We start from the raw sequence: 23,121 nt of genomic DNA, 5'->3' as shown, positions 1-23,121 counted from the left end.
AGGGGTACATGCAGCATATTGTGAAGCAAAATAGTCCCCAAAAACATATTTCTTTAACATTTTCCACCTTTTTGCCATCATAAAAAATTACAAATAAAAACTTGTGTGTAGGTTTACTGGTGGTTTTGCATAGTAAATAAAATGTCTTGTAGACATAGTGACCCCTGTTTCTTATCACCATCACTGTAAAAAAAAAAACTATAATGTTCTCTACAACAAGCCAGTTCACATAAAACCACCCTTTGTTTACATCGCAACAACAGAACTGCGCAAACTTTGAAAAATTGGTGGAATTTCCTTTTAAATCAGATATTCTTAATGAAGGAAGTCAGCAAACTCTGCTGAACACTGGCCCTCCAGGGCCGCAGCTGAAGAACCCTGATCTATATTTACAGCGCTGTAAACACTGCTACCATCTGCAATAATGATTCATGCTTGAGGGCTGAATTTAAGATTTTCATACCACCGTCAGACTTGCACAGCAATAATGCCCCAAAATCCTATAAAGTGACATACAGTACAACTGAGAAAGCATTTTCAATTAGGAGAAGATGTAAAAATGCTGTTCTGTGTGTGATTTACATTATGCAGGTTCAGATGAGATGAAAAAAGTTCTTTAATGCTGTAATGAAACGTTGGGCTGAAAAAGGGCTGCTACTTTTAAGGCTGTTTGGGCTGCTGCAGCAACACTAAATGTCACTCCGGTGTGTAATGCTGCTTTTATTATGTACAATGACATTTAGTGAACTTTAAAAGGCAAAAGATAAGCAACGCTCACATTTCAGCATCACCCACTACAAAGACCACGAGCACACTGGGCAGGCAGCACACTTGAGGACAAGGTCAAAGGCCAGCTGAAATTCTCCACTGGGTTGCAATGTCACAATATAACTATTGCGGTGTGTCTGTAATTTTCTGTCACATTTATTTCCTACAAAAGCCACTGATACACTGTAATAACGCTACTGTGGAAGAACATATTTTATGTAGCTAGATTTCTGCTGATGCACATGACTGGTTTACATCTACCTAGCATGACTTCAGTTTTATTAGAGAGACAGAGACCACCTACCACACATAACACATCTATTGTATTGTTGGTCTTCAGCTTCTGAGCCTAGAGACAGAGAAAGAAAGAGGACAATATTATGTCAGGGTAATTTGGCCTTTCACTCAAGATAATGACACGGTCCAGGTGAACTTCAGCAAGTCACTGTCCTAAACCTGGATGACCCCAGAAGCTGCAGAAGCCTCAAGGCAGGGCTGAGAAAATAGAAGAAAACTAGTGGAACCTGAGGAACCCTAAATACCATTATCAGACCTGAAGGAAACTTTTAGGTGTAAATTACTTGAGTGCATTTTTTCCTGACATCGCTCTTGCTGGCACAACTTTCTGCTGTGGTGTTCTTTTGTTTATTACAGACATTAAAGAAGCGCGGACACAACCCTGCCTAATGCACTAGGCTAAAGCACAGCTTTATCAGCTCCGTTTTAACCCATTGCTGCTCCCGGCAGGCAAATGGAATATACATTCTCAGTACAGCCTGTTGAGAAAGAGGCTGGGATTACACTACAGGTTTCTAGAATAGAAGCCAGATGCCAATGATGAATCAAAAACTGCTGCAAATTGATGGTCTGACAGGATTTACATGGTGAAACTTGGGTGCTATCTAGTCACAGGTTGTGAGTTGCATGAAAAATAATTCTTGAAAAATAAAACTTGACAGTTAAGCAATTAAAATGAAAGTAAATTGCAGCACATTTGATCACTAGAACATTTTTTTACTAGTTGGTAAGATTACAGCTAGTATTTTTCACATATTGTATCGTTCCATCTGTATGAAATCATCTGTGATCCATTACTTAACACACATTTGTATATTTGTAAGATTTCTCCAAATGCTTGTATACACCACTACTAATTAGAAAATTCAGTTTGTATAATCTCCCTAAAAAAGTATCGACCAATAGAAAGAGACGCTCTGAACAGCTGTACATGAGCCCAAAGTTACTAAGTACAGTGCTAAGCGTTGACTACAGGGGTTTAAAGCCCCTCAGCAGTGGGATTTGAAGCTGGGGAACTGCATTCTGTGCACTGATGGACCTCCATCCAATACCTTTGGGATGATCGAAGTGCTGTTTGTCATCCAGGACTATTTATCCAATACCAGTAGCTGAACTCACTAATGCCTGATGCAGTCAAATCCTCACAGCAATGTTCCAGCATGTGGTGTAAAGCATTCCCTGAACAGTAGAGGCTGTTACTGCAGCCAAGGGGTGAAAAAACTCTCTCTTAATACTCCATGATTTCAGGAGAAAATTAGATGAGCAGATGTCTACAAAGTTTTTGACATACAATGAATGCAGTTCATGACACAGCAGGCGAACAAAGTAGCACCAAAGTGGTACAAGCAGGTGTTCAAACAGCTGTCATGCTAAACTTAACTCTCTAACAAGGTAGATAATTAAGCCAACTGGTAAACAGCAAATAAGCAACTTAATTCCAAAATACGTTTTATTTTCTTGTACACAGTGTTTTTATTGAAATCAATTAAAATGACATTATTTTATGTTTTCATTTGTTTCTGTAATTTCACAGCTCTAGAATGATGCAGTTAAATTTGTCTAACTTTGTGCTCATTAGTTCACATCCCTGCAGGAAGCACTCACCCCCTGCTTGTGGACATCAGGCGGAAGAGGGAGGTCTGACCTACAGGCTGGAATTGGCAATAAACAAACTCAGGGGCAGGAGAAGACCCAACAATAAATGTAAGCAATCTCTGCAGTAATCTGTTTCAATTAATTAATAGTACGTGTATAGTATGTGTAAAAGTTTTGGACCACCTATTAAATAAGTACTTAGTAACTGAAAGGAAATTCAGTGGATCTTTTTGTACAACGCTGTTCAACAAGCACACCAAGTTCATTAAATTGATCATCATATGTCTGTATGTCAGGAAAGGATGTCTTGACCTACAAGTACATTTTATGGCAGTCACATCTTGTTCAGTCGTAGTTTCTTGTTTATTTCACACCTCATCTGCATATTGTTCTTAGAAATCTTGTTTGTCTGTACTGACCAACTGCTGGTCATGTCTGCTTCTAAGTGTATAAAAAGTCCCTTCCGTTCCAAAGTATATGAGTGTGTCTCAGAACTTTGATGCACGTGTGTGTGTGTCTTTGCTTCTTGCGCAATCACAGAGCCCCGATGGAGAAGAACCAGATAGAGAGAGGTCAAAGTGGGATCAGACAGGGACAAAGGAAACCATTTCTTATAGTAGCATCCCCTTTGGCGGATATCACAGCTATGCAAACACTTTTTGTAGCCAACTAGGAGTCTTTCTATTCTTACTTAGCAAATTTTCACCCCCTCTTCCTTGCAGAAAGCTTTTAATTCTGCAATTTCTTGAGCTTTCTTGCATGTACAGCAAATTTAAGACCTACCTCCAGATTTTCAATGATGTTCAAGTCAGGGGACTGTGATGGACATTCCAAAAGCTTTACTGTGCTTTACCTGAAATAGTTCACAGTGGATTTTGACGTATTTTGTGTCCTGTCGTGGACCAATTTCTTGACTGACCGTCTCCAGAATTTGCTGCTATTTTGTGGAACCCATCTACCTAAGCAAGGTTTCCTGTACCACTGACTACCACACCACCCCAAAGCATAATAGATTCACCCCCCATGCTTAACAGCTGATAAGGTGTTTATTTCATTGAATGCAGACTTCCACAGTTCCCCTAAACTGTCCTTTATTAATGACATTTTGGACAGTGGAAATTGTGAGCTGGAAGCACTTTGATATCTTTTTGTATAACATTCCCTGTTTTGTCAAAATCATTTGTTTTCATTTTCAGATCCTTAGCCATCTGCTGAGAGGAGAGCATGCCCCCAGCTGACAGTTCCTAGCAAGACTTTCCAAACTTTTGCAAATGCCACAGCTACTGTTTTATTTTTATTTTTAATTGAATTAAAAATAAAGTAATAGTGTGATAACATCTGCAGAAAAAAATATATAAAAAATAGTTTGCTGCAGAGGTTGTTTACCTTGTCACTTCAAAAATCAACCAAACAAGTTTAAAAAAAAAAAAACCTGTCAAATAAGTCACCTTTTAATTGTATGTTGGTGGACATGTTGAAAGCAGCATAGTGATTTGGCCTGATTGAAGATTTAATGAGATATACACATTTGCATCTGATGGATGTGAAAAACATGAAATTGTGTTTAGATTACTTCAAGCCTCAAAACATGTACGTGTGCATTCAGATGCACAGCAGTACGTGGCAGCTTGCCGGTTTGTAAAATCGTGAGCTCTGGCTGCATGGCGGCTGTCGTCACTCTCGGGGGAAATGAGTTTTATGCAGATGAGTTAAAGCTGCCCATGGCCCACCCTGCTGAAGCCCTGCAGCCCTACAGCTTCTGCAAGCCCATTGCGTTTGGCTTAGGCACAGTGTGTGTGCACAGTTAGTATAAGAGGAAAAGTGGTGGTGTAGGAGGCTTGGTGACAGAATAATGAATGGATTCCTCACTGAGTGCGTTAGTAGAACTGAAGCTGGGCAGGAAAGGAAGGAGCCAAAGCCCAGGATGATGAAGCGAAAACTGTTTTAATATTTACAATTTATGATTCACTTCCTCAAAGACGACTCACCCCCTCACTTCTTTCCTCTGAATAAAACAAATGGAAACAAACATTCCCATATGAGTTGGATCATTTTTCACCTTTGAGGGAGGCTGGTCCAATTATGACATTTGTGTAGGTTATGTACAAAAAAAAAATCATAATTAATTTTTTAATAAAGCAATAAGCCACCAGAGGCCATCAGTTAGTGCAATTTTATCACGGAAAGGAAGTTCTTAGGCATGACGCAAAGCATCTCAAAGCTTGGCAGTGTGGTATCGCTGCCAAGAAACCATGGACTGCTGAATGAGGAGAATGTTCAGTCGCCCATCACTGTATACTACAGTCGCATCATGAATTTTTAAAGATTTTGTCCTATACTAATGAACACATGATAATACAGCACTCTTTAATTCAAATACCTTTGCTTTATGAGTCCTTTTTGGTCACCAAATTACCACCGTGAATCTTATTTAGCAGCAATCCAGAGGCTCACCTCTTCTCGTGCTGCAGCTTGTAAGGGTTCAGCCTGCACTGCCTGCTGCCAGCAGAGGGCGTCGGCAGCAAGGTGCCCAGCCTGCACCGCCTCCTGCCAGCAGAGGGCGTCGGCAGCAAGGCGCCCAGCCTCCACTGCCTGCTGTCAGCAGAGGGCGTAGGCAGCAATGCGCCCAGCCTGAACCGCCTCCTGCCAGCAGAGGGCGTCGGCAGCAAGGCGCCCAGCCTCCACTGCCTGCTGTCAGCAGAGGGCGTAGGCAGCAAGGCGCCCAGCCTGAACCGCCTGCTGTCAGCAGAGGGCGTAGGCAGCAAGGCGCCTAGCCTGCACCGCCTGCTGTCAGCAGAGGGCGTAGGCAGCAAGGCGCCCAGCCAGCACCGCCTGCTGCCAAAAGAGGGCTTCGGCAGCAAGGCGCCCAGCCTGCACCGCCTCCTGCCAGCAGAGGATGTCGGCAGCAAGGCGCCCGTCATGCACAGCCTGCTGCCAGATGAGGGCGATGGCAGCAAGGCACCATGGACTAATCAGGCTAACCTGATACACCTGGGAACTCCCCTATTTAAGGTGGTGGCAAACGCCAGTGTTTGCCACACCTTTGTAGAGGGGTGACCAGTACGATACTCAGTGACAAGAAAAAGAAACGGAAAAGAAAAGGAAAAGAGCTGGAAAGACAAAAGAGGGAAACTGCCCCACACCTACTAAGACATCAAAAGAAGGCCCCAAGCCATGCTAAAGTGTTTGCTCCTAAAACCTAAAGCTGACCTTCCTCTCAAAATCGTAGAGGAAGTGTCCTGTTTTCTGATTATTTTTTATTTTGCCCTTTTCCAACTAAGCCTTTGTTTGAGCACTCCTGTTGTGGCGTTTCCTTTGTTTGTCGTTCATTGCCGCCTTTTTTTCTCCCGTCCTTGAAGGGTTTCGACCAAGGTTGCCTGTGTGCCCTGGTGGTGCAGTGGTAATGTCACGGACCGTACAGTGGCGGTTCGAACCCGGCTCGCAGTTACCCCATTTTTTACTGTGTTAGGCACACGTTCCATTGTCCCCACATATCTCCTTACCCTTTTTGCTGGGTTTCAGTTCTGCACTTGGGTCTGACTCCCCTGCTCCCTAAATAGGGCACTATGTAGGAATTTAAATACTGGATCCTGCAGCCCAAAAGGGCAAAATCAATTAAGACTCATTTGGGATTCGGACACATCCATACTCGATAAATGATGCACTATTTGGCTGTAGAGGTTAGAATTTCGAAACTTTCAGTTTAACTTTTCATAGGATTTCATGGGATTCATTCATAGGATTGCCTGAATTTGACTTCTGACTGAAATACAAACATTTTAAGCATGTAAGACATTCAAGTGATATATATTTTTTGTTTACTTTTATACTGCCGTTTTACAGTTAATCATACCGTAAGTACTTTAATTCAAGTCTGTGATATTAATAATGGAGTTGTTTAGGCTTTTAGCCTGTTAGGTAGCTGACCAGCTTAGTTCTAGTTAAGAACATAAGTCACCAGCCCCTCAGTTTAAAGAAAAAATGGGTTTTTACTTAATTGGCTGCCCTGAATTTTGTCCCATTCATAAAGGCTGAAACACTCCTCACATCTTCAGTGTGAATGGGGCAGAGTTTACTACTACAGGCTGAATTAGTGGATGCATGTAAATGTGTTTATTTTTGTAAAATATCACAAACATTTTCTGTATTTTCTGTTTCTGTATAAGGACTGAATGGACAGGAATACATAGTATCCTTGAAATTTTAAGTGTTTATAGGCTACTTTTCAAAAAAGCGAGACAAAATATTGATTTTCCACGGTCCCTTTAATAAATGTAAACTGCTTGTGAGTTTGGCTCTGTAGCCATGACCTAGAGTAGTGACGTTTGTTCACTGTGAGTGAGATCTGTTTGGCCTGCTGTGGGAATCTGCAGTCGATGCTTGAGACTGACAGGCTCTTCCCACGGGTCTGCGCCTGCTCTCTCTGTCTTTCTGCCCTCTTTCTCTTTCGTTTTCTATCTCACAGCTGCTCCACCTCAGAGGACTGTATATAGCAGAAACACAGAAAACTCACTCATTAACTGACCCAGTACACATTCCACTGCTGTGTCTTTCTCCTCTATAAGTATGCATCTATGCAAGTCAGAGACCACCTTTCAGTTATTTTACGTCCTCGCAAAACAGCAACTAAGTGCAAATGACTTATTTTTCAGTCCCAGGAACAAAAGGAAAAACTGAGAACTGCACAGAAGCCTTAACAACAAAATGTAATAAACTTTTTTCTGTCTTTATTGTGTCCAATCTGCAGCTTCCATTCTTTTGGGGAGACTTGCTTACAGTTTTCCAAAGAAATCTGCAGTGATATTTTCCATGACTTTAAAGTTCAGTCTTAGATGTTGGATGCACTTGCTGTTTCCCATGATCCAAGTAATCCTAAACACATTTCATTATGCCTGATACAGTAATTTTATTGTTCTGTGAGCACCAGAAGCTTCTTTGTTTGATATGAATATTTTGACTATATCCTTCTGGTATTCCTTTTGGTAACAGCTTCTTAGGGACAGTTGTGGGCTGGAGGTTAGAGAACCAGCCTCATGACCGGGAGGTTGGCGGTTTGATCCCCAGAGCTAACAGCATATGACTGAGGTGTCCTTGAGCAAGACACCTAACCCACAACTGCTCCCTGGGTGCTGCGGATTGGGCTGCTCTTTGCCCCCTAGTGTGTGTGTGCACTCACTAGAGTGTATGTGGTGTTTCACTTCACGGATGGGTTAAACGTGGAGGTGAAAACTAATCTCAATCTTAACATATAGACATCCTTGCCGACCCATAACACTGAGTTGTCTTCTCACGATGGAAGGACGGACAGGTGACAGTGCTGACTATCTGATGGGGATGGTTTTAGTGGTCTAACAGGTGTCTGATGGTTGTAAAGACTTCCATATTCTCTGTACCTTTTAATCAATAAAAACTCCAGTTTTGAAAACTCCTGTTTTTTCACTTATTTTCCTTTACTCTTCCTTATGCAAGTGGACTGTCGTGTATCTGATATTCACAGAAACATCTTCAGAAGAATGAGTATCTTGTACTGAATGGCTGTTTTGATTGGAAATGAAATAAATGAGGGGTGGTCTCTGACTTTTGCACAGTACTTACAGTACTGTGTATATACTACAACAACCACATGTGTGATTTCGTATTTAAGAATAAGAAACAATCTTGGAACAGCTGTCTATTTTTGTAAGCCTCCTCAAAAATATATGGAGTGCTTTAAGCCTTAGAAACTTTGAGGAGCGTTTCTTAACCCTATGAAACATCTTTACAGTAGTCCATTCAGAGACTTTGGCAAAGGTCCCTTTAACTTCAAATCTACTGCCAGAGTGTTCATGTTGGTCATAGTAAAATGGATCAGCATGACCAGTGAGCTTTCTGTGTCACTGTTTTCTACCCCTATATAAAAAGGTTTTGCTTTACTTAACAGGCATGAAAAAAACTAGCTGAAGTTTTTTTTTTTGCCTATTTGAGATGTCTTTGAAGTACACCTATAAAAAAACAACACTGCACTCACTGGATTCTGTTCATCATTCAGTGTTAAAATTTATAACAGGCGCTCGATCTTCAGCTCGTCACTGTGAACTTCATGGATGGAACTTTTTTAGATGGCCTTCACTTTCAGTGCAAAGATTAATTTTTGGATATATTTTTGGCTATAAGGCAATAATTGGTCAACTTCCTTCATATTTGTCTGCTTTCACATCGACAAATAACTCTCAATACAATTTATGTTCTAGTAGTTTTATTCAGCTGGATGTTCCGATAGTACGATCTGAATACGTCAAGGCAGCTTTCAGTTAGTGCTCCATCTGCATGGAATGATCTGCAGAAACATTTGAAATTGGAGCAGTTTATTTCCATGAGTGAATTAAAGATGATAAAGTTCTGTACCGATCTGTTTGTTCTTGTTTTTGATTTGGTTTTGACCCTGATTTGATTCTGTTGGTTGTGATCATGTTGTTTCTTTGTTGATTGCTGCCTTTTTGGCCAGGGCTTACTTGTAGCCCTGGAACCCTGGTTAAATAAAGGTAAAATAAAATAAAAAAATTAAAGATGCCAAGGCTTACTGTGTAAGGGTGTACTGTGATTTGCATTGTTTTCTTTAATGAGAATGTAAGCTCATTCAGAGTATAATTTTTAACTGTTTAATTTGAGCAATGATAAAAAGTGACTGAGGATTGGCCGAAATATCAAGAGGTAGTTTATGATGTTGAGTTATTATTGGCCTTTTGCTATTTATGTAATAACAATTACATAATCTATTACATAGTAATTACAATACATGTTCAGTTTATTCACTTTAATTTTTGCATTGACAGGTTCAAGTATGTACTTTTTCAGTTGATTTTGAGTCGATTGATGACATACTTCAACAAATACTGTACACAACACTGACTTTTCATCAAATTTATAAAACACACACACACACACACACACACACACACACACACACACACACACACACACACACACACACACACACACACACCAATGACACTGAGGGAGAAGTGGCTTAGAAAATGTGTGTATGTTTTTATAAAATAATAATAAAATATTTCTTCTTCTACAAATTCAATATTTAGTACTGAATTAAAGTTTTGTATCTGCACTTAAGGAAAAAATCCTTTTGATTCAGTGAGTTGTGTGTGAGAAATAATGAATGTCAAATTATAATGATACTAAGTGTTAGAGTGGCTGTGATTGATAACACAGATTTGATTTCTATGCATAATAACAATTATGTAGCATTCTTATTACTTTCTGCACTGAAAATGGCCCTTTGAATCTATATTATTAGAATGTGGCATGTAGTTGCTCATAAATAAAACATCAATGCAATAAAGTTAGCTTGATTTGGCCTGGACTATACTGATGTAAGAAAGTTCTGCTTCTGCAGTTTTGTTTCTTCAGTTATGTAAATAGCATGTTTTGAAATTTTAACACTTTGCAGGCTACATTAAAAAATGAGAACATACCGATTTTCCATGGTTCTTTTAATAAATGCAAACTGAATGTGAGTTTGGCTGTTTCCTGGCACATGTGTTTTAACCAGTATACTCAAGGAGCTTTATTCCAAAAGTATCTGATGTGCTGTGTTGATGTGTTATTAAAGCTTGTATTAATGCAATGAGATACTGTTTGTCATGCAGTGTCAGTTGAATAGTCTTGGCCTGAAACTGTCATCTGTTTAGAAAAACCTGTATAACAATTTTTTTAGTGTCAATCCCCTCACAAATGCACAAGTGGTTTTAATGTCTTTGGCTAACTCTCCGATAAGCACAGTGACTGACCTGTAGGCTTCCACAGAACTGGTAGAGGGAGTCTTCCGGCTCTAAGACATTGGACAATCGGTCCCTTTCACGTGCTCTCTGGGACGGGGTGGTTATGGAGGTGGTAGTCTGTACTGGAGGCATGGGCTGCCACACACTCACATCCGTCCCATTTCCAAACGCCTGGATGGCATTACCTACAGACACAACAGAGACATAACACCAGTAAAACATACTACTTTATTCGGTTACAGTTAAAGAGGCCACGAAGTTTTTCAATATCAGAAAAAAAAATTAATAAAAAGATGCAGTGGGGCTCAAAAGCCTGAGGCCATGTTAAAAATCTGGGGTTGTTTTCAACAGAACACTTACTATATAGGTGCACTTTGTAGTTCTACAGTTACAGACTGTAGTCCATCTGTTTCTCTTTTACCCTGTTCTTCAGTGGTCAGGACCCCATGGACCCTCACAGAGCAGGTACTATTTGGGTAGTGGATCATTTTTTTTAATACTGCAGTATCAGAGAAACAGATGGACTACAGTCTGTAATTGTAGTACAAAGTGCACCTATATAGTAAGTGGAGCTGATAACATGAACAGTCAGCGTAGAGACAAGGAGGTGGTCATAATGTTATGCCTGATCGTTGTATATTTAACACAGTTACACAAAGCCTCTAATTATATCAAATATTATTTATTATATTTATTATTTATTATGAATTTTATTATTATTTATTATTTTTTATTATTATTTATGATTTTTATTTAGGATGCGTTGCTTGTTGCTGCTTAGTTTTAAGATAGGAAGGCTGGAAGAGCTAATGTGGCAGTAGGTACAAGAAAGTAATGAGTTGACAAATGAAATAATATTTTATAATCTCCTTTTATCTGCTACATGTCTTGACATTTTCAAACGTGAGCGATTGTATTATAGATTTTTTTCCAGTCCTACATCTGGCTACCTCTACAATTGTGATGCAATCCAGCATTATGGTACATGACACTAAGGAATGTTACCTTTTGCCTGGCACTAGGTATCCAAAACAAGGCTGAGGATGAGATTAACTGTGTACATTGGCTTAGTACTTTCTTCCTAATGCTTGTTCCTGGAGATGTGTGGAGTGGGTGTCAATTTGCATGTGAACATGGTGCTGTTTCTCCTTTCAGAGTCTCCTTCTAATATATGAGTAAAAGCAGTAGTTTACCAATGTACAGGGTGAGTCAAAAGTCACAGGACTTATTTTATATTTTATTTTATTATCGACTTTTATCTCTGGGGACATCTCAAACAAATTGTGTATGCTGAGAAAATCTGCAACAAACACCACATTCAGCACCGCATCGTGGAGGCTTGTGACAGCATAAAAAATAAAATAAATAAAACGGTGTCCTGTGACTTTTGACTCACCCTGTACATATAACCTGCTCCGGCATCTTAGCACAGAGCTGTTTGAATTACAGAGCCAAGCAGATGAAAAGTGTCATGCATGTAAATATGTAAACTCTGTCCCTGAAATGAGTCCTGTTTGTGACAAAGTCTGTTCAACCAGCCTGTAACCTTCAGCTGGGTAAATACAGCACATGTAAATATTGGATCATACCCCCTTCCACTTTGATAATGAATCACTGCTGATTGTACAGAACGACACCGAAACCTCGCAGTTTGATTATCGACTGTAAGTTGTCCGTGAACATCAATCATGGATGGAATAATCTACAACAGGCCTGGTTATTGATTAACATAATGTTTATTTCAAAGCCTCTGTGCTGATTTCTCCTAGAGCATGTGTTTTAACCAGTATACTAAGGGCTTTTTTTCCAAAGGTTTCTGAAGTGCTATGTGGTGATGTGTTATTAAAGCTTACATTAATGCACTGAGACGCTGTTTGTCATGCAGTGGTGAAAAATGTAGTGTGGCACGGCTGGTGGAGGGGCCGACGCACACTGACCGGGAAACCCAACAAGAGCTCAGAGGCACACCCATGAACATCAGCGCGAATTAACAAACATGTTTTATTTTCCTATTTAAACAAAAACACAACTGAAACTTAACACCTCAACGGCTTACTTAGGGTCGCGTGCAAAGAGTCCCATCGCTTCTTGCTCTCTCTTGTGTGCCTTTGGCCTCGTGGCCAGCATGCTCTCTGCTACCCCCAGACAGAGCTTGTTTTTAAAATGTGACCATGCTCCTCTCCTCATTAGGCACATCTGCGCTAAATCAAGGGAGAGGAGCAGCTCGCACCTGTGTGGGGAGTGGTCACGGCGGCTCCATCAGTCCACCGCCACAGGAGCTTTCTCTTTGGCTGAACTTGTCTTAAGAAGGAAGATCAGTTTGAACATCCTTCAGTTACTTAAACGTTAATAATGTTTTGATTTTCCGGTTCCGGCGTGTTGGGTGATCTTTACTGCACCTTTTCCTTTCCTTCCTATACTGAATGTTTACGTGACCTTATTTTTCAATAAGTGCAAAGTCCGCAATGCCTCCTAAGTCAAGCAAATTGACAACTTCCACGCAATCGCTTATTCGGCCTACGGCGAACACTGCATCCTCTCCAGCACGTGCTGCATCACCTATGGCGGGTGCGTCTGCTTCGGCAGGTACTGCCTCTGTGGACATTTCAGCTCTGAAATCTGAGCTGATCCGGCCTGTCGTCACCGAAATGCAGACAATTCTAGATGACCACTACTCTAAGCTCAGATCTGAGCTTACGGTTATGAAAGCTGAAATAATGCGGGACTTTGCAGCATTAAAAACGGAATTCGGCGGCATTAAAAATACAGTGTCGGGCATTGAGCATGCTCTGTCCGCATGCACTGACGAAACGTCTGCGCTTCGGGCTACAGTCGAGACCCTGGCCAAGGATGTGACCCGGCTCGAGGATAGATGTGAGGATTTGGAAGCCAGGTCCCGCCGCCAAAACCTTCGGATTATGGGGATCCCGGAGGACGGCTCTTTTTCACTGACCAACGTGGCAGTTTCTAAGCTTCTTATGGAAGCGTTTAACTTGGAAAAAACTCCTTTGGTAGAAAGAGCCCACCGTTCTCTGGCACCCAAACCGAAACCTGGTGGAGCACCACGCCCATCATCGCGAGGCTCCACAACTATGTAGACTGTGCCGACATCCTTTCGAAAGCCAGGAGGTGTCAACAGCGTCCTGCAGCCAATAACATTGAATTCTCTGTTTTTTACTGCCTGTTGTTCCATACCATGTCTCGCAGTCGGGGGCGTGGCTTGTTCAGGGTTGGCTCCTGGTGGAGTCTTGCTGGTCCTCTGTTTTGTTCGGGTCGAGGACATTGGGTGGGTTCTGTTTGTGGGTGGATTTTTTCTCTGTGTTTGTGTGTGTGTCTGTGTGTTGGTCGTGTTATGTGTCCTTTCCCTTTCCCCAGCCGGCCGGCATTATTCTATTCAAACGTTTATTTTCTATTTGTTTTTAGTTAAATGATATGCAAAACGAATGAAAACGGTACCTCTGTCAGATTTCTGAGTTGGAATGTTAGAGGGTTGAATAAGCCAGTTAAACGTTTTAAAAGTTTTCACTCATCTGAAACGTTTAAATGCGGACATCGTTTTTTTACAAGAAACACACATGGATAACTCTGACCATCCTAAATTAAACTTTCCCTGGGTTCCAGAGGTTTTTCATTCCAAATATAATTCTAGGTCCAGAGGGGTCAGGTATTGATAAACCTATTTTGGATATTAACGGTAGATATGTGGTTTTCCTGGGTTCGTTATACAACACTCCTGTGGTTTAGTAGATATTTATGCCCCCAACTTCGATGACCCAAGCTTTATGAATGGTCTGTTTAGCTCTATCCCTTCCATTAACACCTACTATTTGATTATGGGTGGGTACTTCAACTGTATTATGGACCCTATTTTGGATCATTCTAATCCCCGAGTTCTCTCCCAGTCTTTATCCTCACGGTCAATCTTAGATTTTATTACAAAAGATAATGTTATAGATCCCTGGCGATATCTCAATCCAAAAATCAAACAATGTTCCTTTTACTCACACCCGCACCAGACCTATTCACGTATTATTTTTTTATTGATAACTTTTTTACTCCACACAATATCACCCCATCGAAATCTCAGACCATTCTCCACTCACTCTAAATTTAAAGTTTTCCTGCCGCCCAACTGTTTTGCCAGCTTGGAAAATCGATTCCTTACTCCTATCAGATGAGACTTTTATTACATTCATCTTTTCCACCATTGATGAATTTTTACTCAACAGTAAGAAAAATACAACCTCGCCTTCACTTCTTTGGGAGACTCTCAAAGCATACTTACTTGGACAAATTATTTCCTACAGCGCCTTTTCTAAAAACAACAGAGACTAAAACTTCAGGCCCTGATGTTGGGGACTGCCGAGTTGGACAGGCTTAACGCTCTCTCCCCATCGCCTGCTTTGTTTAAAAACAGAGTTGCTCTACAAACTGAATATGACCTAATAACAACTACAGAAGCAGAGCGCTTAATACTTCGTGCTCGTTGTAACTACTACGAAAACGGCGATAAACCTTCCAGGCTTTTAGCACATCAACTAAAGAGACGAGCAGCCTCTCGTATAATTCCTAAAGTGATGGATTCAGCAGGTACACTTTCCTCAGATTCTCTGTCACTTAACCAAGTTTTCAAATCATATTATTCTGACTTATATAAATCTGAATCTCTTTCAGATGATTCAGTAATGTCAGCATTCTTTAATGAGCTTGAGTTTCCAACAGTTGACCACGAATCGGCACAGGAGCTTGAGTCTCCTCTGACTTTGGATGAAATCCGAGCGGCAATTATAACTATGCAAACTAACAAGGCACCAGGCCCGGATGGATTTCCGCTCAAATTTTTCTATAAATTTGAGAAAAAGCTTGGGCCTCTCCTTATGGCAGTTTTTGAGGAGTCGGTGGGGGTTGGGTCACTGCCACAGTCTGACACTAGCTTCAATATCCTTGTTATTGAAAAAAGACAAGGACCCTACATCTTGTGCTTCCTACAGGCCTCTGTCGCTATTAAACACAGACATTAAAATTTTAGCTAAAGCTCTGGCTCTACGTTTAGAAGCTGTTCTCCCCAATATAATGTCTTCAGCTCAAAATGGCTCCATTAAAGGGCGACAGCTTTTCTTTAACATACAAACACTTCTTAATGTTATTTTCACAAAGGGATGAACCCTTGCTCCTGAGGTTCTCATCTCTTTGGATGCTGAAAAGGCATTTGATAGAGTGGAATGGAATTATTTATTCAATGTGTTGTATAAATTTGGATTCAAGGACAATTTCATATCCTGGATAAAATTGTTATACTTCTCTCCTGAAGCTAGCATGTGTACTAAGGGGGTCAGGACAGATTTTTTCCCTCTGTTTCGTGGAACGAGACAGGGTTGTCTTCTGTCTCCTCTACTTTTTGCACTCACTATAGAGCCCCTCTCCATTGCATTGAATTCTCTTGATTCATTCCGGGGAATTTCCCGTATGGGTTCCGAAATTAAATTATCCTTATATGCGGATGATTTATTGCTATATGTCACATATCCAGAGAGTTGTTTTCCTTCCATCCTGGCAATGCTTAACAGATTTAGCTCATTTTCTGGATACAAACTGAATTGGCAAAAAAGCGAATGCTTCCCAATTAACCCAGCAGCAAGGTCTCTTTCACAGGCTTCCACACCCTTTACATTTTCTCCTTCCGGGTTCAAGTATCTTGGTGTAAATATAACTCGTACCTTTCCCTCCCTCTTTGATGCTAACTACTCCCTGCTCATGGATAAGCTTAAGTTGGACTTTCAAAGATGGAGAGCTCTCCCCTTGACATTAATAGCTAAAATCAATGTAATTAAAATTAATGTATTACCTCGCTTTCTTTTTCTATTCCAGACTATCCCGCTATTTTTACCTAAAAAAAATTTCAAAGCGCTTGACCAGTTAATTGCATAATTTATTTGGGATGGAAATCCCCCCAGGGTCAGAAAATCTGTGTTACAAAATTTTGTTTCTGATGGTGGCCTTTCCTTTCCAAACTTTTTATTTTATTACTGGGCATCAAATATTCAAAAATTGCTTTACTGGTTTCAGGCTACTGGGCGGGGTTGGTGGGAGTTGGGAGTCTCGTTCCTGTCCCACTTCCTCCCTACTCGTATTACTTACCTCTCCGCTACCAATTAGATATGTTAATCATTCCTTCAACCCCTGGTAATCGCTACTCTTCAAATTTGGGGTCAATTTAGGCAATATTTTAAATTCTTAGCTCCATCCTATAGGATGCCTATATTGAATAATCATTTATTTCCCCCGAGTTTACATGATGCTGCATTCAGAATCTGGCATGATAAAGGTATTAGATCCTTCAGGGATCTGTATAAAAATGGTATTCTTTCCAGCTTTGTTCAATTAGTTTCAGAGTTCAGACTGCCCTCTTCACATACGTTCAGATATTTTCAAATAAGGCATTTTGTTTCCTCTCAGTTTCAAACCCACACTTGCCCCCCCCCCCCCCCCCCCCCCCAACCGATCAGCCTTGGGATGATCTGTTAAATTTAAATTACAGTTCTAAAGGTCTTGTTTCCAAAATATATTTCCACATTATGGCTTTGGACAATCACTCCAATGATAAGGTCAAAAGCGCTTGAGAACAGGAGCTGGGTATTACACTTTCTCAGCAGTGTTGGGACGAAGCCTTAAGACAAATTCGCGCCTGCGCACCCTGTGCAAAACTCCAGTTAATACAGTTTAAGGTTTTGCATAGAGTTCACCGATCTAAATCTCAATTGGCGAGGTTTTACCCCTATTCGTTCAGTGATTGCTGTGACAAATGCGGCGCCTCACCATGCAACCTAAGTCACATGTTTTTTCTCTGCCCTTCATTATTTCATTTTTGGTCCCGTTATTTTGACACCATGTCTCAAGTGACTCAAGTTAAAACTGCAGATTGCTCCCTGTCCCTTTATTGCCATCTTTGGCCTAACAACTGGATTCCCCTCCCTGTCCCTACTTCAACTGACTGTCCTCGCCTTCACATCCTTATTGGCAAGAAATCACCAATCCCACCATCTTTTTCGTTGTGGCTCCAAGATTTCTTACATTTTCTAAGATTAGAGAAAATCAGGTTTACTGTCAGAGGTAATACTACAGCATTTTATTTAAAATGGAATCCATTTCTAGATTATTTTAATGTACTTCCATTTATGCCGACTGGTTAGTGCACAGTACTCAACTCAGCATTGCCTGCCCTCCAATCCAATCAGAGTCCTTTTAATATGGAGTATGATCTGATGTTTAGTCTAATCCAAGGGTGTTTAAACTCTTTGTCTTGATGGCCAAAGTGCAATGTTTGTTGTGGGCCGAGTGCCAAAAAAAAATATATATATATAATTTTAAAAGGTAGACTTTTAAGAATTATACTTTTTCATTTTTTTAGCGACAAAATACAAAGGAGAAGCCGTACACTCACTTTTTATATGCCAGTGTTTAGAGGAAAGATGTTTCATTCAAACACAGCAGAAACACAAGCACTGCAGATAATGCAGTTTTTATTTTCCACCTTAAATTTGTTCTATACTGCTGACATTTAAATCACTTTGTTGCCTCCTGAAAAATGGAATAAAGTCTGGATTCCTGATCCATTAAAATGTGCTGTGATCAGACATCCCTAAGTAGAACATCTGTTAGAGCCAAAAATGAGACAATTTCCGACATTGTATGTCCTTAAATTTTCAAGTCAAGATTAAGATTTTAAAAGGCTTTTAAGTAGCTGCAGGAGTGCTGTGTAAGTGTCTGAATGGCCCAGTAAATTCAGTCAGTGATAATGGAACACAGCTCACTAACAGCAAAACAATCAGCTCGGAATGCAGAAATGCGAGCATCTATATTTTTAAGTATACAGAAAAATCACTGGTTATACTCCTACATAGCACATTTAACCATCAGTGGTCTGGTGGACCCAACACATTACTGTTTTTTAAAATCAATACAGCCATAATAATTTATAAAAAAATACCAGATGTTTAAAACATCACAAGTGCCCAGCGTAGGGTTCTCCTTTAGCAGCTGTAGCCAGTCAGCAGCCTGTCCATGTTGTTCACCCTCACACAAACATATACAAAAACACACACACACACACACACAGACACACAGACACAGTGAAGGGGACACAGCACCTCCACTTTTATTCCCCGCAGGTTCACCCCCAACAGCACGTGTCGGGGGTGAACAGAGTGAAGACACTGAAAATGGGTTATTTTATATGTTCTTCACAGAAAATGAGCAAAGACCAAGAATCTGAGGTTGAACTAATAATAAATTTCATTACGTTTTCTTTTGGTGAACACTGAAAATGGGTCCCACAGACCTGAACACCACCAGGGTTAAACCTGCACAGCCCAGAGTGAGCTCATACAAGCTCTGCATCATCTAATGTAATACTGGGATTCTAGCTGATTATGACCCTTAAAAGTTGCATTTATCATCAGCAGTAACAAAAGCGAGACATATTTTTTACTATTTCTGACTTGTGCACTCACAGAAAATAAACTACTAAACTGTCACTGAGGTGGAGCCCCCCAAAGGTACATCTTCAGTACCTTTAGTTATGGAACATAATTGTGCCATGTTCCACTGCCATAGTGCCATAGTTTTATTTTTATATATATTTTTAAGTTACACTGATTTCATGCAGTGTTGACTGAATGCTTTTTTATAAAACTTTAGGAAATGAAAATTTACAGATATGCACTTTCCCCTGGGAAACTGAAGGTAGTGTACATTTAAACTGTATTTAAGGTGCTAAATGAGTTATTGGATTAATTAAATAAATTAACAATTGGACCAGTGTTGTTCCTTTGAGTGTACAGTTACATTGCATTTACCTTGATGGACTTCACAGTACTTTTTTTTTCTTAAGTGCTGCATATTGAAATAAGTGAAGAAACTCTGTGCCAAGTGTGGATTCTCAACTTTCAACCCTTCTACATTCGCATTTGTATGTAGAGGAGATCATTTATTATGATTCGAATTTGATGAAAATCAAATCTTTTCATCGAATCTTGATTTGCAGGAAGAAAAAACACCCTGTACATTTTTTTGTGATTTCTTGACCTCTAAACAAAAACAAAACACTCCGAGAAAAATGTTTAACAGAATATAAATGTAACTAATTCCTGTGTTATGACACTGAAATTCTCGTTGACTGTTATATTAATTCAGTGCTGCTGGTGGCCCTGTTTAAACTGCTGTATCACAGTACTGGTGCATTACACTCATCCTAGCTGCAGTAGCAGACGTGTATGTGTGTGTGTGTGTGGCCCTAAGGCAGGAGAGAGGTGTGAGGGCCTGAGAGAGGCTCCTTCACCGGCTCTGAAACACTCACGCGTTGACGGCACAGGCCAGGCGCCCCCACACCTGTCAGCACACTTTAACACTGAGCTCCACTAATGAGACACAAGAGAGAGAGAGAGACAGACAGACAGAGAGAGACACAGAGAGAGCTGTCCATCGTTGTGCCCTCTCATCCACCTTCGTTGGTAGGACCCCACTGAGGTAAAGAGTGTGTGTGTGTGTTTGTGTGGTCATTCGTGTACATTTTCAGGTCAAAAATGCCCTGATTTTATAAGAAACGCATCCAGAGAATAACACAGGAACAGTTTCCTAAACTGGTGTTCAAAAAATGTCTAATGGACTCATGGCTCCTAACAACCATGCAGGACTGGATAGACTACTAAACTTTCCACATCAGATAAACAGCACTTAAAGCTTTCATCTTTGAGAGAGAGGAGAAAATCAAGCTGCTTCAGATCTGAAAAACATCCACAGGTGTTCTCTTTTGAGAACAATGCATTGTGAGATTGTGAGGAAATTTAACCATCTTAAGTTGATCCTTTTGAGGTGTGGAAAAACTGAAATTAAGTCTCTCAGAAAGAATGGACGCTGTAATAAAGGAAAAGAGCGAACACACTAAATACTGAATTTTTATATTATATTTTGCTGCTGAGGTTTCTGTGTAATTGTAAAATATGTGTTCTGCCTTTTCTGACAATGAAAAATGAATAACTTAGTTATTAATAAATTAGTAACAATACGTGGACAAAAAACAAAAACAAAAAAAAGTCTTTGGATGTGGTTCTGTCCATACTGACTAAGAGCAAGACATGACTGTGTATATGTGTGTTTGTGTGTGGGTGAGTGAGAAAGTCAGAAGGCAGTGGAGACAGAGGGTAACCCTGTTTAACCTCCAGAGCAGCGTTCTTCAACTCATACTCCAGGGCCACAACACAGACAGAAATAAATCTCATTTAGCACAGCACCCTCATTCAGGCTGGACCTCCACTCAGTGGTCTAGCATGAGAGCAGGGAATCAGGAAGCTGACCAGGGACTAAACACATGCCTCCTACCTCGCCATTCTGGAGTACACCATTCTCTTGACTCCTGTTTGGTCTTCAGCATTCGCTCATATCACCAAACTCTAACTAATAGATGCCACCATTAGAGTTGACTGAGTATTTGTATCAGACTGATATGAGCAGAAAACACTGGACTGGATAAAGAAATAATGTATGTGATCAGATTCTGTAACAAATCTAGCCAGAAATATCACAGAAGGGCCTGGGTTTGATTCCCCGGCCGTGTGACCGGGGTCCTCTCTGTGTGGAGTTTGCATGTTCTCCCCGTGTCTGCGTGGGTTTCCTCCGGGTTCTCCGGTTTCCTCCCACAGTCCAAAGACATGCAGTCAGGCCAACTGGACATGGTAAATTGCCCCTAGGTGTGAGTGTGTCTGTCTGTGTGTCTGCCCTGCGATGGACTGGCGACCTGTCCGGGGTGTCTTCCACCCAATGACAGCTGGGATAGGCTCCAGCATCTCCCATGACCCAGAAGGAGAAGCAGCTTAGAAGGTGTGTGTGTGTGTGTGTATATATCCTAATATTAAATAGTCTAATTTTGCATTTGTACTATACAGTATGTGATATGTTTAACTGAATTTAACTATTCTAATGATAATCTAATGATGAGATTCTAATGTTTTAGCTGATCATTAACCATAAAAACCGAGGTAAATACTGGTGTAGTTAGGTGTTAATAAAAAAAATGGTCTTAGTATCACCTCATAGCCAAGGTTTCAGCATGGCCTTTGGAAAAGAAAAAGTAGTTATCATGCCATGTTTGGGTGCAGAGCCTCATGAGAAGATCAGAGGGGTTTCAGATATCCATTAACAGAGCTGATAAGGCAGATCATGGGCTCAAACAATTGCTGAAGCTCCAGTGCTGATCTTTTTATCTGCTCTGCTGAATCCACAGCAGCTCCAGAGCCTGTCTGATCCCACTGTATTAACAGACCTGATGTTGAGTACAGCTTTAATTAAACGAAGCTGAAATGTGACAGGATGGCTGGGTGGCTGCAGGCAAGGAAGAGAGGAGGCATGGAAAAGGAAGAAAAAAAAAAAAAAAAAAGCAAAACCATTAAACTGAAATGCAACCAAGGACGTGTAGCTAGAGGAAAGTGAAAAGGCCTTATAGAGAAGAGCTGGACAGCCGAAACACAAATATACGAACTGACAGGTGGCCGAAAGCAGCTGGAAGCACAGAGAGAAGAATGAAGGGTAGACAAACAACAGCGAACATGAAGAAGGAAGAAGCAGTAATGCTCAGTTAGATCAAATTGCAAGATGTAGGGTAGAAAGAGCGGACAACCAATGGTAGAGAGGGTGAGAGACTGCAGATGGTGCTGTTACTCACGCAAACAGACGTTGTCGGTAAAGAACTCGGTGAATCTGTCACATTCCTCTTTACTGTTGCCGCTGCTGCTGCAGTCACAGAAGGGTGACACGCTGATTTTAGGGGAACGCAGGTAGTTTGGTGTCATCACTGTACCTGTGAAGGAAAATTGTACAAATTAAATTGTGTAATTCTAGCCACTTCTTTTTAAAAACAGCTCGGTTTTAATGCTTTATCAAGCATCAGCTTTAAAGGTAAATGTGTTGCCTAAATGTCTCCAGCAATAGCGTAAACTAAACGATTCTTCATTTGCATTGCTCCTGCTGATTTTGAGTGCAGCTCTAATCAGATGTACCCGATTCCACCATTCAGATGTTGCTAAAGGCTTTATTAACTCAGATTTGATGCGATACATGAGTTCATAATAAGTAAAAACACAGTTAACCATAAAGGACTGTTATCAAAAGACCACAAAGGCTTTTCTCCTGTAAAATGCTGGAGTAAAGCTGCAACCACACTAGAGATTTGAGACATGACCACAGCAGGAGAGGAAGACTAACCCTCCACTGCGGTGTAGTTAGCAAGCTAGATAACTCACCAGACATAAATAGTAAATTTAAAAAATTTAAGATACAGTGGCCACAATAAGTATTTGGAATTCATGCCAAATTCAAAGAAGTTCAAAATGTATTTTAAACAGACTGTTGCAAGACTTTTTGGCCAAGTATTCTTTGAAAAGGTGTCCAGTAAGTGTCAGATTGTTATGACTTGAGCTTTTTTTTGTAGACTTCTGCAAGTTTGCATCTAAAAAGCATTTAGCATCCCATCCATGAACACGAGCTCGCTAACACAACTGTAAGAAAAACAGCCCTGGAGTTTCCACCTGCTTGAATAGCTTTCAGGCTTAATCCACACAGAGTCTACCATCAGTTTGATGTTGTGTTAAAAGTATTTATCTGAAACAAATGTCATTTTGTTAAAAAATTTATG

At 40.6% G+C, this 23,121-nt stretch overlaps 1 protein-coding gene across 2 annotated transcripts in view; it reads right to left on the bottom strand.

Moving 5' to 3' along the window:
* gfra1a (gdnf family receptor alpha 1a) overlaps nt 1-23,121 on the bottom strand; it is a 120,122-nt gene that overhangs the window by 3,557 nt on the left and 93,444 nt on the right. For both annotated transcript variants that reach the window (XM_017722749.2, XM_017722750.2), the window contains 3 exons: nt 22,153-22,287; nt 10,446-10,621; nt 1,073-1,117 (listed from right to left, as the gene is read on the bottom strand). In XM_017722749.2, the coding sequence (XP_017578238.1) occupies nt 1,073-1,117; nt 10,446-10,621; nt 22,153-22,287 (356 nt within the window). The remainder of the gene's footprint in view (nt 1-1,072; nt 1,118-10,445; nt 10,622-22,152; nt 22,288-23,121) is intronic.

Source organism: Pygocentrus nattereri, chromosome 5, assembly GCF_015220715.1.
Source record: "Pygocentrus nattereri isolate fPygNat1 chromosome 5, fPygNat1.pri, whole genome shotgun sequence".
NCBI classification, from domain to species: domain Eukaryota; kingdom Metazoa; phylum Chordata; class Actinopteri; order Characiformes; family Serrasalmidae; genus Pygocentrus; species Pygocentrus nattereri.
This window is presented reverse-complemented; position numbering and strand designations above follow the sequence as displayed.